Here is a 19,883-nt window from a genome sequence, read left to right on the forward strand (position 1 = left end):
CATTTATGGAAAACAGCATAAAAAGTATTGTGAATATAAGCCATATATATATATACATATATTTTGTAATTCTTCTTGTCGATCTTTAAAGATAACATGGTGTCAAGGCCAAGGGACAAATTGCTATTGTATGTTTTTTTTTAAGGTGTATGAACAATTGAGTGTAAGTTTTAGGTGGCTGGGCAAAGTGGAATTGGTTAACTGTGGAAGAAAGAATTAAGAAATAGTATAAGAGAGATGTGAACAGTAAGTATGCTAAGTTTTGGAATTTGTTCAAAGCCTTATTTGTACTGAAAGCAAGGCATGGTGCACTCTGCCGATTGCATACTTGGTGCTCAGTATTGACAAATAGCTTTCACTGATGGAGCCCTAAAATGGGCTTTACAAACCTTAAATAGAAATGCTCTGGTTTTTCCATGTGATTACATGAATAACAGTGATTGCTGATTGTCAACTCATGCATGTTCTCATTTCAGGCTTAGGTAATGTTAAGTTGTAGGCTTGGCCTTTTTTGCATGTTTGTCTTTTGTTGCAGAAACCGTCAGACTGAGAATATTTTCTCTTTACTGACAGTGATGTGTATAATGCTTTGCATTCTAAGCTGCACTGTACTAGATTTAATGTTCTTTTATATATTTTTCTAATAAAATACCTGTTTTAAGAGATTATATTATTATTATTCTTTTGTATTACATCACTTTTATGGCACTAGCCATTGAATGAAAACATTTGCATTGTGTTAGCAGCTTGTTGTGATTTGTTTGAGATACAAGTGTCAAATATATGATCAAACAGTCATATGAAAACCCTGCAGATTGCAAGACTTAAAAAGGTTTTAGGCGTTTTCAGATACAGCTTATTTTTAAGCATTATATTAGCTCTCCATAGTTTAGTTTAGATATCATACATTAGTCTTAAGTGTTTATGTTATATATATGTACTTGTCAGGCTTTGCAAACTTTTACTGTAAGATATGAACCCGACTGTAATGCCACAACATAAGTGTTAATTCTAATGCCTGATCTGTGGTCAGTGATTTCTGATAAGGATTCATGTACAGTCAGACGTTCTTTGTCTCATAATAATTTTTTGCTGTTTATGCATCTGTAAATCAAGCCAGTGACTAAACGGTCAACTTCACATTATTTCTCTTAATAGCATTCAAATAATCTGTTATTTAAATTGTGATTAATTTACATACAGAAAGTGATCAAAGAACCCTCCCTTTATAATCGCTGGAGCTGTCAATAACACAATGAGTTTATTAGAGTTCTGGACTCTCGGCAAAACTTCCATTATAATCAATGATGCCGTCTACACTGCACAATGAATCTCTTATTTACATCATGTTTGCACTGTTGGTTATGATGAAAGCATTCATTACGAGTGCAGAAATTGAGTTGTGATGACGAGATCACTGCATTCATGCGCTCAACACACATGTCTCTCATCAGCTACAATGCACATTGCTGCAACCTTTCATGCGATGGCAGTAGATCTAAATATAACGCTATAATTAACAGTTTTCATGATTAGTTAATCTTGACAGTTGTAACAGTAAAACGTAAACGTTTTCGAGAGTTCCTGATGTACAACCCCGATTCTAAAAAAGTTAGGACGCTGTGTAAAATGTAAATACAAACAAAATGCAATGATTTGCAAATATCATAAAACCCATATGTTATTCACAATAGAACATAGAAAACATCAAATGTTTAAACTGATTAAATTCACCATTTTAAGGGGAAAAAAAGAAGGTAATTTTGAATTTGATTGCCACAACACGTTTCAAAAAAGTTGGGACGGGGGCAACAAAAGGCTGGAAAAGTAAGTGTTACTAAAAAGAAACAGCTTGGGGGAACATTTAGCAACTAATAAGGTTAATTGCAACAGGTCAGTAACATGATTGGGTATAAAAAGAGTATCTAAAGACTTGTCTCAGAAGTAAACAACATTTATCTCCCAAAACTCCATGCAACTGGTCTCCCCAGTTCCCAGATATGGACTGTTGTAAAAAGAAAAGTGGTTGGTAGTGGTAAACATGGCCCTGTCCCAACTTGTTATGATCCCAACATATTCAAAATTACCTTAATTTATCCTTAAAATTTTACATTTCTTCAGTTTAAACATTTGATTTGTTTTCTATGTTCTATTGTGAATAAAATATGGGTTTCAAATTGCATTCTGTTTTTATTTACATTTTACACAACTTTTTTGGAATTGGGATTGTACTTATTTCAAATGCAAAGATGCTAGTCAATCATAGCAGTGGGCATTTGCATTGATGTCTCACAGCAGAGACTCTCCTTCCAACAGAGCGTTCAAATTAAATGACTAAAGTCAGGGTAGAGAAATTGCCTTTTATTTCTAAATTATGACAATTTTGCTGTAAAATCATTATAAGCGCACCTCAGGAAACATGAAATAGTAAACAAATTCATGACCCATTTAAATGTTCTCACAAGGAGTAATTTTCAATAGAGTTTTTTTTATTTTTTTATTTTTAAGCTTTCAAATTTGAGATTTATTATGTAAAATAGTAGTGTGTCTCACTTGGTTTTCCATTTGGGTAGACAATGTAATGATCACCTTCAAATCTTGTTGTATTTGCCATGGCCTGTCACAACAAACTTGTACCGTTTACCCGAGGAGGAGCCCTAAAAATATAAAAGGTGAGTAAAAGAAATGTTAGAGAAGGGCATTAAGCAAGCGACTCATTCTCAACCTATTTTTGAGATTTTGAGGTTTATCAGTACAAAACTCTTTGTATATTTACCTTTCCTCCCAGTCCTGGCTTCTCTGCCGCAGAACCTTCTCCAATAATTTCCCACATGTTCTTTTTCTGCAGAACATCTCCAGGTTTAAGATCCTGTGAAGGAACATTAGAAGGAACAATAAACATTGCTGAGAATTACTTTATTCTCCTAAATCTGCTGTTTTATTCCTGGCTATAACACCCTTTTATTGAATAGTTCACCTGAAATTTAAGACATTGTTCACTAAATGAATGACTAGATCATTTAGTGAGTTGAACTCAAGAACGTCTCTGTTATGACAGTAACCCTGGCTCCCTGAGAAGGAGGGGGAAAGGGGGGATGCTACACAGTGGTAAATATGACCCTGTCACAACTTTTTTGAGACATATTAAATCCATCAAATTCAAAATGACCTTATTTTTTCTTTTAAATGGTATATATCTACAGTTTAAACATTTGATATGTTTTCTATGTTATATTGTGAATAAAATATGGGTAACGTTCACTTTCGAGGGAACTCTACGCATGCTTCAGAATGTTGGTCCTGTCCCAATAGAATGTTGATGCTATGAGAACAATAATACCCTCTGCGCCATACTGACAAATGCATGTCATAGTGTGAATCATGACGACCACAGCCTAGGAGATAAACACCTGAGACCCTGGTGTAGAGTCTTGATCCAGGCTGTAAAATCTGATGAATGTGTGTGGAGAGGCCCAGCCCGCTGCATCATACACTTGGAGATAAACTCCTGACAGTAAAGCCTTAGATGCTACCGTACTCCTAATAGAATGGGCCCATCACAACTAGAGGCAACGGAAGGTCATGTGCCTCATAAACCATAGAGATAGCCTCAACAATCAATTTGCTTATGCTCTGCTTGGACATCGAGGAACCCCACCTGGGTAAAACGGCAGATAACAGCTTGTCAGTCTTAAGCCACTGAGCAGGCCGGTGGATGTAACACTCAAGAGCCCTAACACGGAAAAGTACATTAAGCTTCTCTTGGTCTGCCGACAGAAATGGAGGATGATGAAACGCCTGCAAGACTACTGAGTGTGCTACGTTAGTTGGAACTTTAGGGACGTAGCCTGGTCTAGGGCGAGGGATTGCTTTAACCCTACCAGGAGCAAACTCTAGGAAGGAGGAAGAAACAGAGATGTAATAGCATGCAAGAAAGCAATAGCTTTCTTGCATGCTATTACATCTCTGTTTCTTCCTACAGGTTAAGAGTAAGGTTAAGACAACAGGTTAAGAGTAAGGAACTTCTCTGAAATTGTTCCAATAGGTTCAAAGGGTGCCTGGGACAGCCCCTTTAGAACCACGACCAAATCCCAGACCGGGACTCTTTCATATACAGTAGGCCTTAACCTCAATGTGCCACGAAGGGAATGAGATACCAGATGGTGTCACCTCAAACATCCATCGCCCAAAGGTGCGTGGTAAGCAGCTACGGTAGAGGGGTAAACTGAAGGTAAACCTTCAGCGTGGAGGGGGATAGACCAGCAGAAAAACGATTCTGAAGGAACTCCAACTGGGCAGTAAACTGGGTCCAAATGACGTCCTCTGCCCCCCTAAATACATAGTGAAGACTCTCCACTTTAAAAGCGTATAGTTTCGCCGTGGAGGGAGCTTTTAGAATTTAAGATGGTCTCAACAACCTCAAAGTTGAGAAACCAGAGTTCAGGAGTTGAACCTTCTCAGAGGTCAAATTCACAACTTCCACATATCCATCCGGGGATGATAGACTGTGGCCCACAGCCTGTGTCAAAAGGTCACTCCTGAGGAGAATCTCACAAGGAGATCCAGACAGGAGAGACAACAGGTCTGTGAACCATGCTTGGGCCATCCAGAACTAGCAGTAGACGAGCTGTGTCCTGGCGAACTCCCTTTAGAACTCCCGGGAGCAGAGTGATCGGTGGACATGCGTATAGGAGCAGCCTCGGCCCCGTCTGCACCATGTCATCTAACCCCAGTGGATCTGGATGCGTGAGGGAAAACCAGAGCAGACAGTGCGTCATCTCCTCGGATGTGAATACGTCCACTTCCGCCTGGCCTAACTTCCTCCAAATCAACTCCAACGTCCAAAGCCGTGGGAACTTTTTTTGAGTACGGGGTCAAATAACTTGCCCACCTCCCCCACTGTTGTTCTGCAAAATAGTTCAGTTGGACACAGAAGCAGCATAGACTCAGGAGTCACGTGACGAGTTTGTCTGTTTTAATGTTGTTGTTTTCATTAAAAAAATATATGAATGAACCACGAACTAAGCATTCCAAGCGAAAATCCAAAGAAATTTTGTTTTGTGTGTGTTACTATGCGGGTATATATCATCCGTCTTATTCATTTTGTTATTAATAGTTTGATGTTTAATATAAGTACATTTGTCATTGTACTATTTTATTGGTTTTCATTAATAATAATGAACCGCAAAATAAGCACTAGTTTTAAAGTAAGGAGGATATCAAAGACCTTTCATTTATTTGTGTTACAATGCGGGTATACCATGTCTTTAGTTTTATTTGTTTTGTTAATAAAAGTTCTCTGTTTATAGATCCGAGTTTGTCATTGTACTATTTTAGTGTTGTGTTTTTTCATTAAAAGTAACATTGAATCAACCTTTAGCATTTGTTTTGTTCCAAGAAAAGGAAAGATCTAACGTAAAAGGTTAAAATAAGCTCTACAGATCCTGAGCGTCATTAACAAGTGGCCACATACGTGGACAGCACATTTTTGCTCTTATGTCCACAATTGTGTTCACTGCTGAATTGGTGGTGTTATGGACACGTATGGGGGTACTTATACTGCCGTCTGGTAGTGTCAGAAATTTATAACACACTATGGTGTGAATTCAAAATGGCGGCAAACACAAGGAAAGATTCAAGTGGTAGCTCCATACACAAACGTCGACCAGTTAAGAAGTTCTGTCATATTTCATGGCTTATTCTGATTTAGATATTTATAAAAGCCTTGTATATTTGTCATGACATGCAAATTTGAAAAAAAAGTGCAAAACTACCAACTTTGTAGGTCGCTAAACATGAAGTACACGTATGTGTACTTATGGACTGAAGCTCCTCGAAACAGCTAATATGCTAGTAAACATGCACACACATAAAATGGGAAAAAAGCTAGCTCTGATGCAGCTAAAAAGGTGCACATGGTCCCAATGACATAAATAACAATTAAATCACTAAATACATACGTACATACTTAAATTAGTTGGGTTGAAAATGTTAGTAAAAATGTAATATGCTAGTAAAAATGTGCACATGTAAATTAGCTTGTATATTATCCCATTGGAATAAATAACAAATAAATAATGCAAACCTACATAAATTAAATTAATTTGTATTTGATTTTATCATGTTTTTATTTCCAGAGCGTTTTTCTGTGCAAAGAGCATAGCAGACTGATCTCATGAAATGGCGTATGTATGACACGCCAATTCGTATTTCCATTTTTGGCGTGCTATCAACACGCATAATCGCTTTTCAGCGTGTTTATCAACGCCTTTGACTTAACGTTATATTACTGTATTATGTACATATAAATATATGACCTACCCCAACCCCGTCCCTAAACCTACCCGTCACTGGGGTTAATACCATTTATGAGTCTTCTCCTACCATCCTAGGAAAAGAAATATCGCTCCACAGATGTAATATATTGATTTTGCTTCGTTTCGCTCGGACATTTAACGGCGTACACATACACGCGGAATCACTCGGACGTTTAATGGCGTAGACATACACGCAAAAGATTTCGGCGTGGACATACACGCGGATAGCTCAAAATGCGTATAGATAACACGCCACTTGAATTGAAAGTGGCGTGTATGTTTACGCAAAGTCATGATGTCATGTTGTACTTTGGGTTAATTGATGGAGATAACAAAGATTTGGATGTGTCTGATAACGATGATCCCTTAGAGATGTCTTATTGATCACAAGTTCAGTATGGTGTACCACAAGGCAGAAGGCTCAGTACTAGGACCGTTGCTGTTCACTCTATACATGCTCCCCTTGGGAGATATCATTAGGAACTTGGAAGCATGGCATTAGTTTTCACTGTTATGCTGATGATACTCAGCTCTATATTTCTTCACGCCCCGACGAAACTTGCCAATACAAAAAAACCTAATGCATTGCTGATATAAAAACTGGATGACTAGCAATTACCAACTTTAAAACTAAAAAATCTAAATTACGTCATGTGCTTTCAATGAAAAATGTGGAACAGTTAGTTCATTACATCAAGGCTAGATCATTGTAATGCTCTACTGGGTGGTTGCCCTGCACGCTTAATAAACAAACCTCAGCTGGTTCAAAACGCAGCCACTAGAGTTCTTACCAGAACCAGGAAGTATGACCATATTGCCCGGTTATGTCAACATTGCATTGGCTCCCTATTAACCATCGTATACATTTTTAAATATTGCAATGTTTCCATGTTGTTTTTACTCTCTGATAGTCAAAACATGTTAAAAAATATGTGTGTATGTGTTATTAATACATTGAAAAACAGTCAGGAAAAAAACTGCTGTGTTCAAGGCAGAAATAAAGGGTTTTTCATTCTATTACACAAAGGTGACTTTATTGTGTTTTATGGAAATTCGGACCATGAGTCCACATATGTGGACATCATTTTTCTCTAAAAGTACATCATATCAAAAGATGATTCTTAGTTTTTATTCTAATTAGGTTCCAATAAGCCCAAATAGCAAAGAGAATTAAAAAATGCATGTAAAAAATCAGCTTGGGCCTTATGCAGTGTAATCGGTAACACCAGTGTTACAAGTTTATTAATTAATAGGGAAATGTCCTCATCGGCATATCCCTTTTTTGTACAGCCTAGAGATGCTTAAGTAAAATGTTTATAAATTACTAGAATACGAGATAGTTGCTGCTGAGCGACAATAGTCTCTTGCTCTTTGCAATGACTGTGATGGTTGTTAATTCTTAATGTTGGCTACAGACATGTTACAGGTTTACTGTTGACCACATATTGTAACGTTATAGGCTTCTTAAGGCCGGCTATTTTTTATTTATTTTTTATTTTTATTTTTATACTTTTAAGTTTCATTTGATTGGTTCTTTAATTATTTTATTTGTATTATTAAACTGAAATTTATAGCAAATTTGATAATTATATTTAAATAAAAACTAATTTAATTAATTTAAAAATGCAAAACTATAATAACCTTGGTATGGATTACTTTAATAATATTTTATGGTGCTTTTGTGTCCTTTCAGAAACTGGAAATCTCCCATTCCCATTCATTGTAATTGCATGGAAGAGAGACCAGCACAGGCTTCATAATTGCTCGTTTTGTGTTCCACAGAAGAAAGTAAATTGGAACAACGTGTTGGTGAGTAAACGATTGTTGGGTGAACTATATGTTTGATATAAACCAGGGGATGTCATGTTAAACTTAAAGAGACATTACATAATCCTAATGTACTTAAGCATCACTTGATTAATGATTCAAAGATAAATTGCTGTTGTGTAGCCTAATGATTTTCAATGAGCAAGCAACGTTTTGTCTTCAAAAGTCCTTACATTTGATAGAAACAATGTTCATTACATCTGGATGTAATGATCTGAAGGATTTTTCTTTAGACCTTAACCACTAACATTATAAACCACATATCCACATCAAAGAATATTGCAGTTTATATGACATGATGATTGATGAACTGGATTTTGTGTAAACCAGTGAAAAGAAGTGAAGTTGCAGTAGATCATTCTGCCACAAGGGGGCACTATAAATGCATTATTTTGTCTTTTTACTTGATTACAATTGGTATTTTTACTTTATTACGATTAGAATTTGTATTCCACCATTACCAATACATTTAACTCCCCAGCCCAGTGGTTAACATTACCCAGGTTCATTAATAGACTCACAGATGGTGTGGAAGGGGAGTGTCTGTTCCCGCCTTCTGGACTTCCTTTCACCCAATGGTTGATCAGAGTTGCTACTCCGACTTTCACAATGTCTGTATCCTAAAAATATAAAACCGTACATAAATTAGGACACTTGCAAAAAAGTATAAATTGCAAAAATTAATTACATATGTTGGGGGTCTGGTGAAGCAGAATTCATAAAGTTATGATTGATTTTGCTAATGTTACCCAAGACTTCCTACACAACAACTTCCCAACTGATTGATCTTTATGTGTGTCAGACTCTGGCAAACTGATAGTGTGTGTTTGAGTGTGAAAGTGTAAAGAACAGATGTTGTTCCACACTACATGACTACATGACTTATCTCACACTGCTACACTCATGCCTCATGAGTCATGACCTCCATACTTGCACAATCTGATAGTAATAATAGAAGTGCACTGACATCTTTGTTTTCCCTCATAATATTTAAAGGTGTGATATGAAATAGCTGATTTCTTATTAGTTTGACTTTTCTTAAATTTGTTCATTCACACAGAACTCCCATATAGATTTGAAATATATCATAAGAGTTGTGTGGAACACTTTTATGATTTTATTGTGCTTGCATTTTTTTATTTAACCTTTATTTAACCAGGTAGGCACATAGAGGACTCATTCTCATTAAAAACGGCGACCTGGCCAAGATAAAGCGTCAAGGTGCAGACACATAAAGTTACACATAAAGGACAACACAGTGTAATGCAGGTTACAAACAGTTGTTCAGTCAAATGGTGCATCGTACAAAAGTAGGTCGAAGTACAATAGCTAGACAGTATTCCTAATGGGGCAATAATAAAAACATATTAAGTAATTAAACTGTGTGAAAAGTAAAGTGCAGTATACGTTATTGACAAATAACAATACAGGAAGAAAAAGACAATAAGTAATTACACTAATTTGCACAGAGGAGAAAATGGTAATGCTAACATGAACAATGGTGTGTCAATAGGTTAGATATCAATCGTTTGAAAGCGGATAATGGTACAAGTGTTTCAAGCCTTAAGGATTTTTGGAGTTCATTCCAGTCATTAGCAGAAGAAAACTGAAAAGAAAGACGGCCAAAGGAAGTGCGGACATTGGTAGTAGTTGATGAAATAAACCTACTTGATCGCAGATTACGAGAAGGAGAAGCTACCGAAATGAGGTTTCTCAAGTAGGTAGGGCCTTTGCCTAGGATAATTTTATAAATTAAATAAAACCAGTGTCTTTGTCGTCGGTTGTGAAGGGAAGGCCAACCAATGAGTGTGTAAAGATTACAATGATGAGTACTAAATGGGGCATTGGTAGCAAAACGTATAGCACTGTGATATAATAGATCTAGCCTTCTAATGGTACGTTCACACCGGACGCGAATAGCGCGTCAGGCGCGAGTGATTTCAATGTTAAGTCAATGCAAAGACGCGTTACGCGCGTAAAAAATTTCTGCGGCACGGTAGACGCGAATACGCCACATTCGCGCGTCAAGTTCGCGCGAATGGCGCGAATTGAGTGTCTGGCGCGTTAAGCGCGAATGTTTTATGTAGTGCTTTTTGTGCATTCTCGCGTTTGACGCGAATTCGCGTCTGCCGCCCGAGTTGAAAAATCTGAACTTCTGCGTCAATTCGCGCCGCGTTAACCAATCAGGAGCTTGCTTGCTGCTGTCACGTGGTGAAGAATGTGAAGAAAGAACAAAAATGCTTGGTGTGCAAAGCAAATCTTTCACATAAAAACTCGATTTCAATATATGAGAGATACTCATTTTGTATTGAATGCTATTTATTCCATATCTATTCTAGATTAACGTTATATGAAACATTATTATTCTAATGTAAAGACAACAAACACAATTTAGTGTATACAAACATTTAAAAAAATAACAGGACAGGTTTCACTTTTGGAGGCTGGCTCCATTTATTATCAAAACAAAAATAAATGACAGATTAGGTGGGTCCGGGCGAGGGTGAACCTCCCGCCGGGCTGTAGAGCGCGGGCTCGACAGGCATATACCACTCGAGGCCGAGGCCTTATACGGCCTACGCTGTCCTCGTCAGCGTCCTCACCGTTAGGTCCACCAAACCTAGCTCCTGGAGCAAATTGTGAAACCCCTGAAACCCTCCGGAGGGTCTGGTGGACCCGAGTACAGCGACAATGTCCCCTACGCAGCTGTTTCTGCTCTCCAAAGCATATACGAGCGGTGACTCTCTCGAATAATGCTAATGCTCGATAAACATCTAAAAAGATGGCCGCCAACGGGTTTCGAAACTTTCACCTCCGGATTTCGCCTCTGACGCGCGTAAATTTCGCTTCAAACTTTTGTTTTTGAATTAACACAAAGTGGTCAAGCGTCAAACTAGACGCGGTAGACGCGAATTTGACGCGCTATTCGCGTCCGGTGTGAACGCAGCATAAGAAGAGTGTTAGAGGCGGATTTGTAAACCACATCTAAGATAGGTCTAAGATAGGTAGGATAGTCATATTCACAAGAGCATGTTTAGCAGAGATAGTGAAAGAGGCCCTGTTACGAAAAAGAAAACGAATCCTAGATTTTATTTTAGATTGGAGCTTGCTAATGTGGGTATGGAAGGAGAGTGAAGAATCTAACCAAATACCTAGGTATTTATAAGTGTCAACGGTTTCCAATGCAAAACCATCTAGGGTGGAAATTTTTGTTGTATAGGAAGATGAAGAGGGAGATCGATTAAAGATCATACATTAGGTTTTACTGGAATTTAAATTTAGTTGGAGACCGCGGAATGAATGTTGTATGCTATTGAAGCTCACTTGGAGGTTGTCTAACACGATATTCATAGATGGGCCGTAGGTGTAGAGAATAGTATCATCTGCATATAGATGTATCGAAGAGTCACCTAATATCGGGCCAAGAATTGAACCTTGTGGCACCCCCATAGAGACAGCCAATGGGCTAGATAGCAAGCCCTCTGATTTAACACACTGAAATCTATCTGTGAAATAATTAGTGAACCAGGCGAGTCAGTGATTTGAGAGACCCATACTCTTTAGCCTACCAATAAGGATGGTGTGGCTGACGGAGTCGAAAGCCTTGGCCAGGTCTATAAAAACTGCTGCACAGTAATGTTTGCGGTCGATAGCAGATATGATGTCATTTGTGACTTTGAGTGTGGCCGAGGTGCACCCTCGGCCAGCTCGAAAGCCCGATTGCATATCGGAGAGACTGTGGTTTGATTCGAAATAGTTAGTGATCTGTTTATTGACAAGGCGTTCAAAAACCTTAGAAAGACAGGGCAGAATAGAGATCGGTCTGTAACAATTGGGGTCTAAATTATCTCCCACTTTGAAAATAGGGATTACAGCAGCGACTTTCCAGTCTTTCGGAATATAAGAAATGTCGATAGAAAGATTAAAAATGGCGGTAATAGGTAAGGCAATAATAGGGGCAGCCAATTTTTAAAATAAGGGATCTAAATTGTCCAGCCCAGCCGATTTGGACGGGATGAGATTTTGCAATTCCCTCAAAACTTTGACTGTCTGGATGTGGGCAAAAGAGAAAAGTGGTAAACTAACTGGGGGCACAATGGACAGTGGAGGGTTTGTAGCTGTAACAGATGGTGCCAGATGGAAAGCATGTCCCGCTCTTACAAAGTGTTTGTTGAGATTCTCTATAATGGAGGACTTGTTAGTAGTGACAGCATCTTGAAAGCTTCCCTTTCATTTTACCATAAGAACACCCAGTACTATTGTGAAGAGCAGGACGAGGCCGAGGGCTGTGAGAGAACAGCGTGGTTGATAATGAGCGACGCACCGGTCTCGTATCTCTCACGGAGGAGCGGAAGCATAAAGGAGGAGCGACGACAGAAAAGATTGAGAGAGGACAGTCCTGGACTTGTGTTTGTTTTCTTATATGTAAGAGCAGTTGTCCGTGAGGGGCTGCTGTCTTTTAATTTCGTTTTGTATTTGTTTATTTTATTATTAAATTGTGTGTTGAACGTTCGCCGGTTCCCGCCTCCTTCTTCCCACAACATCTAACTGCGTTACACTGGTGCTGGAGGAACACACTGTCAAAGAGCCCTCGCTGCTGTGGGGAATCCACGATGCCATTGAGCATGGTGAGCAGAGTCCGTCGCCATGGACGCTCGAGGCGGTGCGCTGGAGTGAGTTGGCGGGGGGGGGGGGGGGGGGGGGGGGGTGGGGGGGGGCACGAGCTCGCTGCCGGCCACCTGGGTTCTGGAGGGGCGGCTGACGTCCGTGAGGGAGCGGAGGAGTCGCTGCCGTTCGCCGTGGGCCGGAGCCTGCTGCCATTCACCATGATGGGGAGGAGCAGGGAATGGGGGACTCCCATCGCCTGTCCATATCTGGAGGAGCCGTCTTCGTCCACCAGGCGGTGGAGGAGTGTCGAGCCGTCCACCGAGGGCTATCCAGAGCCACCCCAAGGCACCGTGGAGAAGATCATCCAGCTGGTCGAGGACCAGATGGCAGTGTGTTGTGGGAACCGGACCAAGAATTTTTTTTTTCTCTCTCTCTCCCCTCTCTCGTATCTGTCGCTCCTCATGCTTCCGTCTCCTTTTCTCTTGCCTCGTGCGGGGGAATCAGGAGGCTTTCGCTAGGCACTGGAAGGTGGCAGCACTAGGTGGCGTGTTAATTGGGATCCCGATCAGTACGGTACGTCCAACTACGTTGAACGTGACCGAACTGAAAGGGAACGTCTCGGTTACGTATGTAACCCTCGTTCCCTGAAGGAGGGAACGGAGACGTAGTCCCGTCGCTACTATTGCTGGACCACTGCTGACTCCGGGCTCCGCTCGGCTCCTCAGCGGAGAATCAAAGATGCGACGCACCTTCTGCTCATTATATGCTCGCGCTGCGAGGCAGAGCAGCTGATGCAATTATCGCCTGCCAATGTGCATTGGCTCGTTTTATTACACTCGAAGTAGATTGGTCTCTCAAAGCGATCCCAATCAGTACGGTACGTGCAACTAAGTCTCCGTTCCCTCCATCAGGCAACGAGGGTTACATACGTAACTGAGACATTTTCTATTCTTTAGTAGGAAATACTTTTAAAAAAAATATATTATTGTGGGAGTAAATAAATGACTGTCTGATTTCTGACCTTTGAGGGCGTTCCTTTTAGGCTGGTTTGACTCCAGGCCTCTCCTGCTTCAAACAGATTTTTTTTGGAGGCCACCGGAGCAGAGACACATGGCATATCCACTACTACTGGCTTAGTCATCTTTGCTTCTTTAGACGAGATCTGAAACACATTAGGACAGTCAGACTCAGTGAGTCAAGAGTGATATTTTGTTTCTAAGAAAATGCAAATTGAACAATAGACTGTCGCAGATACTCTAAATATAAACATCTAATCCATTAGTTTAAATGCTGCCAGAGACTAGTCCTAAATAATGCTTTTACTAAGAGACTGTTAAACAAGGCATTAGATACTAAAATAAGAAGTTGCTGTGCACACTTTGACAAGAAACTAATATATACCGATACATGAAAGCAAAACATATAGTACGATGAGACTGTAAATTGAACCTCGATTGCATGCGTGTATTGTTCCAGTTTGTCATCAATCTTGGGCAGGAGTACGGGTCTCTGGGACTTCTTGAAACTGTTACTGTTTTCAATACAAAAAATCTTGATTGGTACATATGAACCAGTGTTGTTATTGTTAACTGAAATATAAAAAAATCATTGAATTGAAATAAAATTGAAATAAAATATACATATATTAGATTTAAAAAAACTTTACAATTAGACATGTTGCATTGGCATCTAACTGAATTAGGTTTAAGTTAAGTAATATGATTACTAATACTGAAATAAAAATAAATTAAAGCTATATAGAAATATAAAAAATGGCAAATGCACATTACAAGCTTAAACTAAAATTTTAAATGAAAACTAAAAAAATACCAAAATAAAAGCTAATTCAAAATACTAACAGTATGTAAGTAATACTATAATAACACTGAAAAACAGGCAAAATGCACAAAATGCATAAAACATATTCAGTCTTATATAATGTGTATAAGGCTACTATATATTGTACATATATAATATTTACATTTAAAAGTTACAAAATTGCAACAAAAAAGGTTTAACATTTTTTTAAATTATTATTTACATAGTGTCCTGAACTTTTTTGTGTATATTGGTGATAAGTCTTGTTTTAATCCACCACAATATCTTACTAGACATCAGGAAAAACATACAGTCTGTTTAAAGTTAGCCGGTCCATAAATCATTACTGACAAGGAGATGAACAAACAAATTATTATAGTGACCTATGCCACCTATGTCATTATTTACATTTAGACAACAGCCATTTTGCCAACATACTTGAAAGAATCTGCCATTTATAGCAGTCACTGAGGCCAAAAAGGTCAAGTACTTTACATTGGCCACATGCTCGTTTGCTGTGTATTATAACAATGTTATGTTTCTGAATGAACTCACCTTTTCTTTAAAGATCGATTCAGTGATTCTGTTCTCTCTGTGATCTAGAATAAAAAATAAAAAAGTTAAATATTAAAAAAAGTTGCAAGCAGAGTTGGAAAAAAATCTAACAGTTCTGCAGTGATTAAGCAACAAAAGGTAGTCATTTCCCCTCCAGTGAACTGTTACCTTGAGAACTGCTGTGACTGGATCATTCAGTCAGTGAACTGAACTCACTGGAGGGAAAAATAGCAGTGAATAGACTTTAAGTTTAATGATTCATTTAAGATTGCAGGCGTGTCTATTTATGTGGTGGTTTGAATGTTGGTTTTAATATAGTGCTGTAATTGTTTGTGTGATCACTCTGCTTATAGAAGGTTGTGACAGAGCCAAATCATCACTGCAGCATAGTTGCATTTTCCCAGTTGCCAAATATCTTAATGAAGTGATTACTTTAATTTCTGACGCTATGGCATTTCTGCGCTGTGTCGGAGATGTTAGCGTGTCTCGGTCACAAACTTCATCCCTGCACAATCTAATCTATAATGTCTTATTAACTCACTGTCATCCATTGTCTGCAGCATTGTCTTTTTCCTCTCCGTCTTTCTGCTATTTTCTCTTCTGCTAAAGAAACTCTTAAGCCTCCTAAAAGTCCTCCTCCCTTCTCCTAACACTTTTTGACATTAAGAGCTATTTTAAGGGTTAAGATGCTTTGTAAATAACTTTTATCTTTACTAGGATCTTCTCGTTATTTTTAAGGGGAATCACCCACATTTCTAAGGATTTTCTTAGAATTTTGTCACTAGGAGCAACTCTTTGCACTAAGACTTTTCATGAATACAGGCCCAGATCATTTACAGGGTTTTACAAACTAAGTCTTGTGAGGTCACAATGTTGTTTTAATGTCAATGTAGTGGCTGTGGTAGAAAGAAGAATGAGGCCAAACAGATGAGTTGAGAACAAAATTGTTATATCATTTATTTCAGATAGCCTGTCCCCTAAATGGCACATAATACAAAACAGATAGCCTCTTCCTGAATAATTTTGGCATTTCACTTAGTGTGAGTGAAGACCCAACAACATACTTAATGCCAAATTTTATGAGAAATTATTAAGCCTGATGCCTTTACACTACCAGTCAAAACAAAGTTTAGAATAATTCAGATTTTTAATGCTTTTGAAAGAAGTCTCTAATGTTCTCAAAGGCTGTATTTATTTTATTAAAAAAATACTGTAAAAACAGTAATATTATGTAATATTATTACAATTCAAAATAACTGTTTTCTATTTGAATATATCTTAAAATGTAATTTATTCCTGTGATGGCAAAGCTGCATTTTCTGAAGAACTCCAGTCTTTAGTGCCACATAATCCTTCAGAAATCATCACAAAGAGTGCATACAATAGTGTAGTGTTTTCCTAATGTATTGTGGTATTAAAGCAGCACTAAGTAGGAATTCCATTTTTCTCAAACAGCGACCCCTAGAGTCGCTGTGGAGTACTTGTACTGTCGTGAATAGCACTCACGCAGAGATGGCTCGCACTCACGGCCGGATCCCCTCCCCCTGTACACCGGTACCTGTTCAGTAGGATGGACGCTGTAACGAGTGGAAATAAGGAATGGCCCCTTTAAGAGCTGCGCGCGCCCAACACCACATGTATACGGCGCCGGGTTATTTATGTTTGATGCTCTTTTTATTAGATCTGTTTTTTGCCGTAAAGCAATTCGTTACCTCGCGAGACCTGATATCACACGATACTTCCTAACACTGTGGGCCGGCCCAAAGTTGCAAGGGTGGTTTTGCGGCTCACAGGCACCAGGGGGGTGCGAGACGACCACCATTCAACATGCTCCAAAGCTGTTCGGTTAAGGTAAAAAAGTTACTTAGTTCACCTTTAAGCCATTAATATTTATCACATTTGATTTAACATCTTGGGTATAGAATACTATACCACAGCATAAACAAATGAGGAATGGACAACATAACAAGCACCTAACCTTATTCTAGTACAATAAACAGCAGGGACTATGGCTTTTTTGCAGCCTTTAAAATGCCATAATGCACTCTTGAACTCCTGAGAGATATTGCGCAATTCAAGAAACGCCTTCCGTTGTATGTGAGATTAGGATGTGTAAATCTGCTTTGTCCTCAAGAACTTCACATTAAAGTTCAAGATGTTCAGATATGGTCACTTGTCCACACTAATACATTTTGGTTTCTCTCCATTTTGGCCTTCCGTCCACATTGAGACTGTTTTTTTTTTTTTTTTAAACAAAGACAGAGCTTTTTGAAAATGCTCTCTCCGATGGATAAATGTGAGAACTTTATTATGTCTGCTCTCTCAGTATCATCTTGTGAACTATTTAGTATTTATGCGTGCGCAGTAAGGTGATTTAAGCATTTTCAGATGTTTCAATGTGGATGAGAAACTTTTAGAAAACGCTTGAAAACGTAGTGTGGACAGGGAGCGTGTTGAAATGAAAATGCGGTTTTAAAATGGATCCGGATAATGTAGATGTAGCGTTAAAGGCCAATTCACACTGCACCGACAGACGGCAACAGTAACTTTGATCTGTGTGTTACCCCTGTCAGAGTCTGTTGGCGTCTGTCGAAGCTTGTTTTCTCCGACTGAACATGCTAAATGTCTGAGAAGTGACGTGCAGTTCCTTGGTGACTGAGGGCGTTGGTCTGCGTCTGTCGGTGCTGTGTGAATTGGCCTTAAGACCTTAAGATCTTGCAATGTAGGAAGATGACTCATAAGGCTATATTACTTGTTTTCCATTGCTCAGGGGACCAGGTTTTGTGCCCCTCACACTATGTTCTGCATCTTTGTGGGTTGACCTTGGATACAAGTGGATAAAAGCCAGCCTAGCTATAAATTCCAGCTTTGCTAGGCTCATGACCTACATTTTGTGTTTAGACTGAACCACTAAGTGTCTGAGTAATCTTACTTTATTTATATTGGTAAGATTTGACTAGAGACCGATCCCCCAGACATTAAAGAGTCTGCAGACCTATTGCCTGTGCAACCTCACCGCCATAATGCTGGGTAGTTGCCAGGGCGTTGCTATGTGGTTTTTAAGATGGTTTGGTTGGTTTCTTGGTGGTTGTCCATGCCACAAGTCTCTATGATACTCTGGTCTCTAGTTAGGGTTAGGAGTTTGTTTGTTGTGCAAGCACCACTGGTTATGAAATCTACCATTATGCTGTTTTCATTTTATTCCAACTTCTGAATGCATGATCCTTTTTTTAGAAAATCTAGGACAGTTCATTAATGAATATGTCTTTGCAAATGCTTAATCATCACAAAATGTCATGTTGAATTTTTTTCTGGAGCCATGTGTTTTTCCATTTATTGATACAATTCAACTCATTGGTTGTGTCCGAGCTGATGAAACGTCTTCAAGAAATGGAAAAATGTGTCAGAATAAATTTTACAAGATGTACCACAATGAAAGTCCCACAAGTGCATGTATAAAAACACAGCTGTTTTATAATTCACTGTAAAGCAAATGCAGCAAAGAAACAAATAACACTTTTCAAAAAGTGTTGGAAGTTCAAGCAAAGAAACAAAAACTTTAAAAAAGAAAATTGCCTAAAAATGAACTAAACCAATTTAAAGGAATATCCCAAATTCAGTAATGAGTCACTAATGACATGTTGACAGTTACCAAATAAAATTATGTATTTTTATTAGTTTGATTTTACAATGTACAGGTAATAATTATTTTCTGTGATACTTAAAAACATATTAATTTGTTTTGAACCTGGAATATTCCTGTAATTCTTATCTGGAGATCAACATATGAATATGCATGCATGTCACTTGACTCAAAAGAGGTGTTCAACCGCTTATAATATACGTACACTGCAAACAGCTGGTTATGATCACAGCACAACAAGCACAAGCAACTTACAAAATAAAATGGGGCTTGCATTCTGAAAAAGAACAGGATAATTTATCATAATGTTCACTGTCTGAGAATTGTTTTTTGTTGTGGTTGCGAAAGCATTTCTAGATTTTCATAGCGATGCAATTGAAGAAATATTTTCAAAGATTATTTACCCAAAAACGAAAATTTGCTGTTAATTTACCTACCCTCAGGCACCTCTGACGTTGGAGGAATGGAGGAGAGGGGGGATGTGTGTGTTGTATTGTTCATCAAACTCATACTTTGTGCTTATCCTGTATACAACAACCTATCGGGAACCTCAATAGGGAAGATTGGCTTGTCACAGATTCTCAACGCCTTGAGCTCCAGTGCATATACGTCACAATGCGACCGATCGTTTCACTTCATAAACCTCAATAAATTGTCAAGAGTCACGGGCATTAATTTTGTTTTGCCTGCAATATGTCACCAAGGACCACAGTTTCAGCTAAAAATCTTCTTTACTGTTCTACTGAATAAAAAAAGACAACTACATCTTGAATGGCCTGATGGTGAGTAAATTAACAGCAAATTTTTATTTCGGGGTGAACTATCCCTTTACGAATGTTTATGAAGATATTTACAGTTACCTTGAAAGTTGGACTGATGGGGTTTAGAGGGTTAAATGGGTCATCACCATCTGTGGAAGTGATGTTTATATTCTTCATTCTCTTCTCTGCCGCTTCCATCCTCCTCCTCTCAATGTCCTCCTTCATCTGTCTCTTGTCCTCCTGTAGTTATTAATACAAAATGAAATAGAACCTTTAAATAATGTTCTGCTTCTGGAAGAAACCTGGACAGTTTAACATTCCCACAACCAAAACAGAGTGTTTGAAAAGCATTTA

The 19,883-nt window shown here is 38.6% G+C and overlaps 1 protein-coding gene across 1 annotated transcript in view; it reads right to left on the reverse strand.

Annotated features, from left to right (window-relative positions):
- Window positions 1–19,883, reverse strand: part of lsp1a (lymphocyte specific protein 1 a) — a 50,324-nt gene that overhangs the window by 3,983 nt on the left and 26,458 nt on the right. The window contains 8 exon segments of the mRNA XM_056252136.1: window positions 2,554–2,594; window positions 2,596–2,657; window positions 2,777–2,869; window positions 8,666–8,764; window positions 13,774–13,914; window positions 14,202–14,283; window positions 15,126–15,169; window positions 19,629–19,769. Coding sequence (XP_056108111.1) covers window positions 2,554–2,594; window positions 2,596–2,657; window positions 2,777–2,869; window positions 8,666–8,764; window positions 13,774–13,914; window positions 14,202–14,283; window positions 15,126–15,169; window positions 19,629–19,769 — 703 coding nt within the window.

The sequence above is a fragment of the Rhinichthys klamathensis genome, unplaced genomic scaffold, assembly GCF_029890125.1.
Source record: "Rhinichthys klamathensis goyatoka isolate OS25496 unplaced genomic scaffold, OSU_Roscu_1.1 h1tg000092l_1, whole genome shotgun sequence".
NCBI classification, from domain to species: domain Eukaryota; kingdom Metazoa; phylum Chordata; class Actinopteri; order Cypriniformes; family Leuciscidae; genus Rhinichthys; species Rhinichthys klamathensis.